General features: G+C 34.0%; 1 protein-coding gene across 7 annotated transcripts in view; it reads right to left on the reverse strand.

The window, feature by feature from the left end:
• RUNDC3B (RUN domain containing 3B) overlaps nt 1-13012 on the reverse strand; it is a 144716-nt gene that overhangs the window by 55588 nt on the left and 76116 nt on the right. For all 7 annotated transcript variants that reach the window (XM_059396916.1, XM_059396918.1, XM_059396920.1 and 4 more), the window contains 2 exons: nt 5375-5464; nt 2521-2601 (listed from right to left, as the gene is read on the reverse strand). In XM_059396916.1, the coding sequence (XP_059252899.1) occupies nt 2521-2601; nt 5375-5464 (171 nt within the window). The remainder of the gene's footprint in view (nt 1-2520; nt 2602-5374; nt 5465-13012) is intronic.

Genomic DNA, 13012 nt, shown 5'->3' on the forward strand with positions numbered 1-13012 from the left:
TTAACACCATCCCAATCAAAATACCATTGGCATTTTTTAGAGTGCTAGAACAAACAATCCTAAAATTTGTATGGAACCAGAAAAGACCCTGAATCACCAAGGAAATGCTGAAAAAGGAAAACAAAGCTGGGGGTTTCACATTGCCTCATTTCAAGCTTTATTACAAAGCTGTGATCACCAAGACAGCATGGTACTGGCACAAAAACAGATATGTAGACCAATGGAACAGAATAAAGAGAGCAGATATGGACCCTCAACTCTATGGTTAAACAGTCTTTGGCAAAGCAGGAAAAAACATCCAGTGGAAAAAAGATAGTCTCTTCAATAAATGGTGCTGGGAAAATTGGACAGCTACGTACAGAAGAATGAAACTGGACCATTCTCTTACACCATCCACAAAAATAAACTCAGCATGGATGAAAGACCTCAATGTGAGACAGGAATCCATCAAAATCCTATAGGAGAGCATAGGCAGTAACCTCTTTGACATCGGCCACAGCAACTTCTTTCAAGACATGTCTCAAAAGGCAAAGGAAACAGAAGCAAAAATGAACTTTTGGGACTTCATCAAGATAAAAAACTTCTGCACAGCAAAGGAAAACAGTCAACAAACCAAAGAGGCAACCTACAGAATGGGAAAAGATATTTGCAAATGACACTACAGACAAAGGGCTGATATCCAAGATATATAAAGAAATTCTCAAACTCAACACCCCAAAAACCAGATAATCAAGTAAAAAATGGACAGAAGACATGAACAGACACTTCTCCAATGAAGATATACATATGGCTATCAGACACATGAAAAAATGTTCATTATCATTAACCATCAGGGAAATTAAAATCAAAACCACATTGAGATACCACCTTACACCAGTTAGAATGGAAAAAATTAATAAGGCAAGAAACAACAAATGTTGGAGAGGATATGGAGAAAGGGGAACGCTCTTATACTGTTGGTGGGAATGCAAGCGGATGCAGTCACTTTGGAGAACAGTTGTGGTGATTCCTCATAAGTTTAAAAATAGAACTACCCTATGACCTGACAATTGCACTACTGAGTATTTACCCTGAAGATACAGATGTAGTGAAAAGAAAGACCATATGTACCCCAATGTTCATAGCAGCAATGTCCACAATAGCCAAACTGTGGAAAAAGTCAAGATGTCCTTCAACAGATGAATGGGTAAAGAAGATGTGGTCCATATATACACTGGAATATTACTCAGCCATCATAAATGATGAATACCCAACTTTTGCATCAGCATGGATGGGACTGGAAAAGGTTATGCTGAGTGAAATAAGTCAAGCAGGGAAAGTCAATTATCATATTGTTTTACTTACTTGAGGAACATCAGGAATAACATGGACATTAGAAGAAGGAAAGAAAAAGTGAAGGGGGAGGGAATTGGAGGGAGAAGATGAACCACAAGGGACTGTGGACTCGGAGAAATAAACTGAAGGTTTTAGAGGGGAGAGCGGTGAGAGGATGGGTGAGCCTGGTGGTGGGTATTAAGGAGGGCACACATTGCATGGAGAACTGGGTGTTATATGTAAACAATGAATCTTGGAACACAACATCAAAAACTAATGATGTATATTGTATGGTGACTAACATAACACAATTTAAAAAAATTAAAAACAAATAAAAAAGAAAAAGAAAAAAATAAATAAAATCAATGCTAAAATAAAAAAGCCTATGCCTTATCAATGTTTTAAACTCCAACAATCATCTTGAAGCACTGAGCTAGCATCACTTCACTGATATAGCACATCTACAAAGTTTGGACATGTGGCAGATCCAACACTTAAAATAATTATGCAAAGCAGAATCAAAAGTAGTATTACTTGCATATAACACCCAGTTCTCATCATACCGTGTGCCCTACAACTAATGAATCATTGAACACTACACCAAAAACTAATGATGTACTATATCTTGGCTAATCGAATTTAAATTTAAAAAAACGTTGGGGGGCTTGGGTGGCTCAGTCATTAAGTGTCTGCCTTTGGCTCAGGTCATGATCCCAGGGTCCTGGGATCCCACATTGGGCTCCCTGCTTAGCAGGAAGCCTGCTTCTCCCTCTCCCACTCCCCCTGCTTGTGTTCCCTCTCTCACTGTGTCTGTCAAATAATAAATAAAATCCTAAAAAAATAATAAATTTAAAGAAAGTAATATTACAAAAAAATTATATTTATTTTTTAAAAGACTTTATTTATTTATTTGTTTATTTATTTATTTATCACAGAGAGAGAGAGAGAGAAAGAGAGACAGACAGAGAGATCACAAGTAGGCAGAGAGGCAGGTGGGGTGGGGGGAAGCAGGCTCCCTACTGAGCAGAGAGCCTTATATGGGGCTTGATCCCAGGACCCAGAGATCATGACCTGAGCCAAAGGCAGAGGCTTAACTCTCTGAGCAACCCAAGTACCCCCCTCAAATAGCAATTTTAATCAATATATTATATAAGATATTCAACTGTAAATTAAGATTTCAATAACATATTTCAAAGTATCAAATACCTTTGGGTAAATTTCAAATATGGTGTGTAATCTATTACAGCAGGAAAGTTTCCATCCAATCCTTCTCCCTTGAGGCAGAAGCTAAGACAAGAGACAATAAATATGTCATAATACATTAACTTTTAAATCAATGTTAAGTATTATAAACAATCTCTTGTTAAAGACATGTGTTTCATCAAATTGCAGGTAAATTTTTAAAATTTATATTTAATTCATATGTTACCTGTTGTAAATAAACATCTTAAAAAAGATACTCTATGTTCACTACCAATGACAAAGGATTGCACAAGTTAATATACTTTAATATGAATATATCATGCCAAAGAAAAACTTTCTGAGAAATTTGTTCAAACATTATTTATCGGACACTACCTTGGTCTTCGCTGGATTTTAAGACATCATTAGAGGATTTTCAAATGAAGACTTGTTCACATTTTATACAAACTCTAATGTGACACCGACTAACTCTCCAAAAGGTTTAATTAGAAAAATAAAAGTTTTCTAAACTGTCTGAATAGGTGAAAGGGCTTGGATGTTAGATCTAAAAAGAATGCTAAAAAAAAATCCTTTAATCTTTTTTAAATTATTCTTTATTTTCCTGTATTTTTATTTTTTTCCCTTTAAAAAAATTAACATAATGTATTGTTTGTTTCAGGGTTACAGGTCTGTGATTCATCAGTCTTACACAATTCACATACCCCCAATCCCTGTAATACTGATCACCAAACTACCCATCCCTTCAACCCCCTTGAGAGCTCCAGTAACCCTGTTTGTTTCCTGAGATTAAGAGGTGCTTATGGTTTGTCTCCCCTTTGGTTTCATATTGCTTCATTTTTCCCTCCCTTTCCCTATGATACTCTGTCTTGTTTCTCAAATTCCTCAAATAAGTGAGATATGATAATTGTTTTTCTCTGACTTATCTCGCTTAGCATAATACCCTCTAGTTCTATCCACACTGTAGCAAATGGCAAGATTCTGGGTATTTATGATAGCTGCATAGTATTCCATTGTGTGTGTGTGTGTGTGCATGTGTGTGTGTGTACCACTTCTTCTTTATCCATTCATCTGTTGATGGACATCTGGGCTCTTTCCATAGTTTGGCTATTATGGACATTGCTGCTATAAACATTCAGGTGCACGTGTCCCTTTGGATCACTGCCTTTGTATCTTTAGGGTAAATACCTAGTAGTGCAATTGCTGGGTCATAGGGCAGTTCTATTTTCAACTTTTTGAGGAACCTCCATGTTGTTTTCCCAAGTGGCTGCACCAGCTTGCATTCCCACCAACAGTGTAGGAGGATTCCCCTTTCTCTGCCTCCTCGCCAACATCTGTCAGTTTCCTGACTTGTTAATTTCAGCCACTCTGACTGGTGTGAGGTGGTATCTCACTGTAAAACCCCTTTAATCTTTAGTCAATCCTTTTTGAGGACATGGCAACAGGAAAGGTTGAGATTTGCCCAAAGTCATACTGGAAGTCTCAAAGCCAGTAAAGAAACTCTAGATCTCTTGGTCTCCCAATCTAGTCATCTTTGTTTTGTATGATGATATATCCAATTGGATAATAATAATTTTTTAAAAAGGCATTTAGTTTTATTACTATTATGGGAAGAAAAAAGTACATCTTCTTGGAACATTAATGAGAACAATTACAAGATGTAAATCGATCTTTTAAAAAAACAAATTCATCTATGAACTCCCACCTTCTGGTTTCTTTGGTAAGTTTGCTTGTTGAAATACCATTCTAATATGTTAATATCAAGGGCATGGATATACTTTTTCATACTTGAATGAGGAGTAAACAGAAGTGGCCCCACTTTATAAGAGCTTTCCTTCATTTACAATACTAATACTAATGTATCTTTAAGAGATTTGCTTTCAGCACCATGACAGGTGAAAAAGTAACATTTAGGATAAAAAAAAAACAAGCTCTATATCGCATCTATCATGCTCATATTCTGAACAATTAAGCTAATAACTGAATATGACTTTATTAAATCTTAGAGGAAAATTACACTGACAAAATGAAAGTATTTTGAAAAGGAAGTGATTTACTAAAAAACAGTAATGTCAGTGGAAATGAACAGCATTATTTTCTGATTCAAGACTAAGAGTAGATTTTCAGTTAAGTTTTATACTTATTTTGTTGATATTCTTGAATTTTTAAGTGATATTTTTCAAAAGAATTATAATATTTCCATCATTCTTAAGTTTGAGTTCTTGTTATAAACAAACCTTTTACTTTTAGCATAATGTAAACTCTTGGATGCTAAAGAAATGCAAAAAGATACTCCCATAAATCTATGAAAAACTTACATTTACATTTTTAGTTATTACAATCTTAGTCTGAAATCAATTCATCATATTGATAATAACAAAAGCAAATATGAACAATATTTTTGATGGTCTAGATTCAGTGTACAAACATAAGACACCCAAGATATGCCAGGATCTTTTTTATTTCGATACATGAGGTAATGAAAATCTTTCATGCTTTGAATCTACTTTTAGTTCATCCTTTTTTATTTTAAAGCAGTAGCTAAAAAAATACTAAGAGATAAGATCCAAAAATTTCCTCCAGTGCTACCAGGATATATAATTTTTCTGCTGGGGAAATGCAGTCTAGGATTATTTTGCCCAAGCTAGTAAACAAACATGTCAGTTAATTCCTTAACCTGAGAGTCTTAGAGCAAACCCAGTCAGAAAGCTGATGTAGCTGGATAAGGAACATGAACACGAGTTAAATATCAATATCCAGCTGTGTGCTCTACTTAAGTAGCAAACCAAGAAAAAAAACCCAAGTAGAAACTATTATGACATCCAATAACTTAAAAACTGAATACATTTAGATTAAGTACCTGAAATCAATAGCATTTAGTCCAAGCAGCATGCCAGCAAGCATATTTGCTTCCTCACCTAAGACAATTGCTCCATCTTCATAAAATCGCCTAAAAATGAAATGGGTAAATACATAAATATTAAAAGCACACTGAAGTTTTGTCTATAGAAATTAGAGACTAAACTAAAGTACAAAGAACTAAATTTTATTTACCAAAATAAAAATTATCTGGATCACCCAATTCTTGTAGATACTTAGGAGGAAAAAATGCCAGCATAACAACAACAAAAAATCATTCTAAGTGTTTCCACTTCTCTCAAAATCCCTAAAGCGACCTTCAATGGGCCAAGATTGTCTACTACTTTTCCCTAATAGGGAAGCAATATGAATGTAATTTGAAAGGTGGAAAATTCAGTCATTTATACTGCTCTCTTTTTGAAACTATGTAGACTATTGTGGTATACACTGAACAAACACAAACACACATTATTTTTTATGTAATTCCAAACACATTATTTTTTATGTAATTCCACTGAACAAATACAAACACACATTATTTTTTATGTAATTTTTATGTAATTCCAAGTTCATATTTGCTTTTTATGTAATTCCATAAAATTTTTTATGTAATTTAATGTAATTTATTAATTAAATGAAAGATGTGATCATTTGTAATTCATGCTAACCTTTAGCACTACAAGACTAATGGGCTAGCAGGGTGACTGAATGAAAAGGAAGTGTTCATTATCTCTTAAAAATATGAATATGAATCTATCAGTGTTACTTCCTATAAAGCTTTCTGTTTCAGCTAATGTTAGTTGTTAAAATACTAAAATTTTTACATTAATATCTTAAAATAAATATTTTGAGAAAATATCATGATATGAGCCAAAAGGTATTTTTCTACAAAAGAATGTAAGATCACTGTATTTACTTTCCTTAATACTGCACAAAAGCTAGTTTATGTTCAGTAAGCAGGGATCATTTAATTGTTATATCTATTTATATTAGATGCCACTGTGTAAGACCTCACTAACTAAAGGAAAACATTTTAGTAAATGAAATTTGTCTTACTCTTTATGGTAAAAAAGATTTTAATATGCTCATAATCCCACTGCCAATTTTATATAACTCACAGTTTAAAAATACTTTTATAAACATTATCATCATTTGGTACTTGCTCAAAAACCCCATGAAGCAAAGGTGGAAACAGCTATCTTTAGTTTCAAATTTACCACCAAGAAAACTTAAGAATTAGGTTAAAACAATTTGCCCAAGCACATGCAGATAAATTACTTATGGAAGAAACCTTATTCTTCTAACTTTAAGTTCTATATATTTCCATTAAACAATACCATAACACAATAAAAACAATTCAAAGCAAAAAAAACCCATACCACTATAAAAAATATTTAAAGAGAATTTAACCTATGTTATAGTTCATAAGGAATTTTAAATGAATAAAAAGTACAAAGGAAAATAAGAGAACACTATTCTACCTACTGTCAGATATAAGGCTACAAATAAATACTGTGGGAAGTCTAGCTTGGAATAGATGCTTTCTGTTTCCAATATGGGAACTGTTTTTATTGACTTATACAAAAAAGAGAAAAATTAAAAACTTTCAGTCTGACAAAGATTAATAAAATACAAGGAAGGAATTTCTATATATTTAACTAAGATATTCCACAAAATATTAAGATATTTAAATAAATCTATATACCTGAGATTCTGTCACTGTCCCAATAGCTAAACTGGCTGTTGAAAGAGCATTTTCACTCCTAGAAGAACTATGATTGTAATGGCTCTAGATCCCCAAATTCTACAGAATACGTGGCTTAGAAAAAAGTCTGATCTTTGATACTAGGAATCACCCATTATTCCAAGTATTTCTCTATATAAGAAAAGGTCTACTTTTTTTTCTCCATCTTTAGTCCACCATGTTTTAAAAGTACATTCTAAAAATCAGATCAAAACAATTTCTGCTTGCTTCCTAATGTCAAAATTGATTTAGGCACTGTTGAAGAATATCAAATACACACACAAATCTAACCAATTTTAGAGATTTCTTAGTCTAAAGATCTTACATATGTGTATATAATATTGTTTTGATAAATTTTTTTGGTTTTAGTTTTACTAATAATTTTTGAGGTTAAGTAATATAAGTGAAATACTTGTTACATGTGAAATAATTCCATTCAAAATCATACCTGAAGTGTAATATTGTACAGACCTCATTTATTATAACAGTCTTAACTGAAATAAAGGGTATGGGAGAAAAAATGGAAGAGGAAGTGCTAGCTAAAGAGTTGTCCAGGGGTGCCTGGATGGCCAGTTGGTTAAGCACCTAACTCTTGATTTCAGCTCAGATCATGATCTCAGGGTTATGAGATAGAGCCCAGCATGGGGCAGCATGCTTCTGAGCATGGAGCCTGCTTGGGATTCATTCATTCTCTCTCTCTCTCTACCCCACCCTCCCCCCACCCACATTCATCCTCATGCTGGCATGCACACTTTCTCTCTCTCCTTAAAAAAAAAAAACCCATAAATGAATTGTTTCTTGTATGGTGGACATCTCCATTGTTAGAGTGGGCTAAGAAAAAAGTATTTTTCAGAAAATACACTTCTAAGTTTGAGATAGCTTTTTAAAAGTGGCTTAAGTCAGTATTCATAAGAATAATGAAGTAATCTGAAGATTTTTTATCATTTAATCAAAGACATCATTCACATGTATTAAAGAATCAGACGCCATTAAGAAAATTAATTTTTATTCTCTTAATCAAATCAACATATCAACAATTTTGAATGAAAGTCTGATTCTTGTCATCAACACTTTCAAAGACTTAAAAAAACCTGTAAACTTTAAAACTCTTCATTTTATCTTGTTGAAAAACTGGAACATTAATAAAGTTTGCTTATATAACCAAAGTTATGTGACAAATGAGACAAAGGTCAACCCTAAGATGACTGAATTCAGTAATAATAAGGTATACACTAAAAATTCCCTTTCTCTAGTTGAAAATATTTTTTGTTCTAAAGAAAATAATTGTATGAGAAGGATCTAACCAAAACAGTAAACTGAATTGCCAAAATTCATTATAAACACTGAAAATGAAAGATAAAAAAGATATATAAATCTTCTATTTAAAGCTTTATACACTGGATTGTATCTCTAAAGAAGTTTTGCATGGTAGAAGCAAAGGAAAATTATGAGCAAATCTTGATATTACTGGGATCAGGAAGAGAAACTTCCCCTTTTTATTAGGTATACTCCTTCCATTTATTTGTCTGTTGAGTAGAAAAATATTTGAAGACAGGAAAACATTTAAAATAACACCCTAATAATAACAGCTTTTTTCTCTTATCGTATATAATTCAACTCTAATTGAAATATAGCTCTACATAATGCTATCTTTAGTATTCATTCTGTAAGAGTATTTGAAGCCCTTTTAGGTAGTTCAGTAACAAATACCCTGTGGATGGCATCCAAGGTGAAACGTCAGTGTAGATCATATCAGTACTATATAATATCATGCTTCAGATTTTCCCTTTTTGAGAGTTGAAATTATTCTACATACTGAAAATGCAATATTAAAATATGAGAAAAGCTATGTTATAAACCAAAGAAATTCCATTATCACATTCTTGTTCCCTTGCCCAATTTAGTTTCTACACATGAAATTTTAAGGGAGGAGTTTAGAAGTCTCCCTCATGACATGAAAAATAGATTATAGCATTATAAATAAATGTTATATTTCATTCAAAGTCCAACTGAATCAGAATGAAAAACTGACCAGAGGTAAATCTCCAAAGATCTTGCTAAGAATGTGAGATTCATTAATGATTTTATCAACAAATATATAATAAATTCCTACTATGGGGCAAGAACTGTGTGCTAGGTACTAAAGACAAATGGGGAACAACCTAAGCATGGTCCCTCTCCATGGAGCTTCCTGTCTAGGGGAGGGGACAGGCAACAAACAAAAGAAAAACATAATTAGAGTTGATGATAAGTAGTATAAAGCAAATAAGCAAGTGGTTGAGGTAGGGAAAACCTGAAGGAGAACTCAACTCTGAAGAAAATCACTATTAGGAGAGACATTCTTTGGTGTTTAGCTTGAGATCTTAAGCCCACAGAAGTCTGATCACACAGGGCTATGTAGACCATATAAAAATAATTGTAAATGTGAATGTTATTGAGAGTCAATCACACTTACAAATACTTTATATGAATTATCCTCTTTAACTTTACTAGCACATATTACACCAGAGAGGAATTAAGCAGTTGTCTAAGGGTCTACAGCTAGAAAGTGGTAAAGCCAGGATTTGACTCCAGGAAATGTATACGAAGAGAAACAATTTTAATGCTTCTTAAGTGGGAACTGACCCAAACTTTTTAACTTTTAATAAGATTGGCTGGAAGATATATGGCTAATGGAAGAGGGCAAACTGGAAGCTCACTTAGAACAACAATAGGGGAGTATAGACAAGAGATAAATGAGGTACTATTACTCTAGCAATCATGGAGATTAAGGAAATAGACCAAGACAGATTTTTGGAGAGAGGACTGACAAGACTTGCTAATTAGGAATGATTATAGAGAATGAGGGATGAAGAGAAATAAAATATGAATTTTAGGCTCTGACTTGATCAAACATGTAGGTAAGTTGTGAAACCATTTGCTAAGAAAGAGGTAAAGAAGGCTAGAAGGAAAAAAAATCAAATATCTGAACTATTTATGTAGTGATTTAAATGTGGAGTCATGATCATACAGGTGGTATTTAGAGTAATTCTAAAAACTATGAAGACAGGCAGAAAGGAAAATGAATGGAGAATAAAGATCACCCAATGCAGGGCTGAGCCAGGAGAATACTGACATTTCAAAGTTGTAAAGAATAAAAGAAGTAAAAAAGAGAGACAGAGACAGAGTCAAAAGGGCAATTACAGAAGGAGAAGGAAATGCCATGGAACATTATATAAGTTAAAGACAGGTTTTTCAATAGAGTTAGTATTTAACTGCTTGTTTTAGCTGGGCAATGGTGTCACGTATGGACAAGGGATCTATCCATTTGGTAGCTTGTATATTATTGGTATCCTTTTAAAAGTTATCCTTTGTGGAGTGGTGAGGGAAAGACATTGCCCAAGAGTGAATACAAGGATGACTCTAAGGTAAGGAAATGAGACAGTATGTATAAACATTTTTTGAGAAGTGAGGTGATGAAGCTGAACATAGAAACGAGCAGAAGGAAATAGAAGTTCAAGGGAGAAGTTTTTCTTTTTGAGTTAGGAGATAGCACTATCTGTTTATATGTGGGTGGGAATGATCCAACAGTGGGAAAAAGATTAAGAATGAGAATAGAGAAAGTAGATAAGTAATGGAAGAGGTGAATGGGGATAGGATCCAGAAGAAGGTGGCCTTTGACAGGAGAAGAGACATTCCAACATGACAGAAAAGAACCAAAGGTATATGCTTCCAGTATGTCTGATGCTAGGATTAAGAGCATTCTTTTATGATAAGTTCAATATTCTAATGAAAGGAAGTCTTAAATTATTATGCTAATGAAATACCTAGTTATCTGTATACAGCAATTTTTAAAGGGCACTCAGAATTCTTGTTACTCTCAGGTCACATGGTCTACATGCATGACCAAGAAGATTATTCTTACTTTTACAACAGAATAACATCAAATATATCCTTCAGGTTTTTCCTACTTGTTTCCAGGAATTACTGTTTGCATGGCTCTTGGACTATAAAATATTTTCACAGTTTATTCATGTCATAGCTTATATCAATACTTTATTTTTTTTAAATAAGAAGTTTATTTAGACAAGATGCTTGATGAAGGGAAAACTATCGAGGATTCATCTCTTATAGACTTATTAAATCCTCTCTAAAGACAGATTACCCTACATTTAACATCTATGTACAAAAATGTTATAAAACCATCCTTGATTTTATACTAATAAATGAAAAATATTAAAATTCTCCAAACAAGATATGTCAAAATTTTCATGTTCTTTTTTTTGGTTAAACAGTGAAAACAAAGTAAGTTGCTAGAATATAAAGAGTTGAATGAGGATGAGCACAGAGAACGAGAGTATTTTCACAGAGTCATTATTTTTCCCCATCCCATCTCAATTTGATGTCAATCAAAATACACCACTGGATATTTAGTACCAAAAAAGTGCAATATGCTAGTGCAAATGTGCAAGTGACTTTATGTACAGTAAAGAAATGGGAAAGAGGATAATGTCTATGCTACCTAAAGCAATCTACACATTTAATGCAATTCCTATCAAAGTACCATCCATCTTTTTCAAAGAAATGGAACAAATAATTCTAAAATTTATATGGAACCAGAAAAGACCTCGAATAGCCAAAGGGATATTGAAAAAGAAAGCCAACGTTGGTGGCATCACAATTCCGGACTTCAAGCTCTATTACAAAGCTGTCATCATCAAGACAGCATGGTACTGGCACAAAAACAGACCCATAGATCAATGGAACAGAATAGAGAGCCCAGAAATAGACCCTCAACTCTATGGTCAACTAATCTTTGACAAAGCAGGAAAGAATGTCGAATGGAAAAAAGACAGCCTCTTCAATAAGTGGTGCTGGGAAAATTGGACAGCCACATGCAGAAAAATGAAATTGGACCATTTCCTTACACCACACACGAAAATAGACTCAAAATGGATGAAGGACCTCAATGTGCGAAAGGAATCCATCAAAATCCTTGAGGAGAACACAGGCAGCAACCTCTTCGACCTCAGCCACAGCAACATCTTCCTAGCAACAACGCCAAAGGCAAGGGAAGCAAGGGAAAAAATGAACTATTGGGATTTCATCAAGATCAAAAGCTTTTGCACAGCAAAGGAAACAGTTAACAAAATCAAAAGACAACTGACAGAATGGGAGAAGATATTTGCAAATGACATATCAGATAAAGGACTAGTGTCCAGAATCTATAAAGAACTTAGCAAACTCAACACCCAAAGAACAAATAATCCAATCAAGAAATGGGCAGAGGACATGAACAGACATTTCTGCAAAGAAGACATCCAGATGGCCAACAGACACATGAAAAATTGCTCCATATCACTCAGCATCAGGGAAATACAAATCAAAACCACAATGCGATATCACCTCACACCAGTCAGAATGGCTAAAATCAACAAGTCAGGAAATGACAGATGCTGGCGAGGATGCGGAGAAAGGGGAACCCTCCTACACTGTTGGTGGGAATGCAAGCTGGTGCAACCTCTCTGGAAAACAGCATGGAGGTTCCTCAAAATGTTGAAAATAGAACTGCCCTATGACCCAGCAATTGCACTATTGGGTATTTACCCTAAAGATACAAACCTAGTGATCCAAAGGGGCACGTGTACTCGAATGTTTATAGCAGCAATGTCCACAATAGCCAAACTATGGAAAGAACCTAGATGTCCATCAACAGATGAATGGATCAAGAAGATGTGGTATATATACACAATGGAATACTATGCAGCCATCAAAAGAAATGAAATCTTGCCATTTGCGACAACATGGATGGAACTAGAGCGTATCATGCTTAGCGAAATAAGTCAAGCAGAGAAAGACAACTATCATATGATCTCCCTGATATGAGGAAGTGGTGATGCAACATGGGGGCTTAAG

This window comes from Mustela nigripes, chromosome 4 (genome assembly GCF_022355385.1).
Source record: "Mustela nigripes isolate SB6536 chromosome 4, MUSNIG.SB6536, whole genome shotgun sequence".
Taxonomy (NCBI): Eukaryota; Metazoa; Chordata; class Mammalia; order Carnivora; family Mustelidae; genus Mustela; species Mustela nigripes.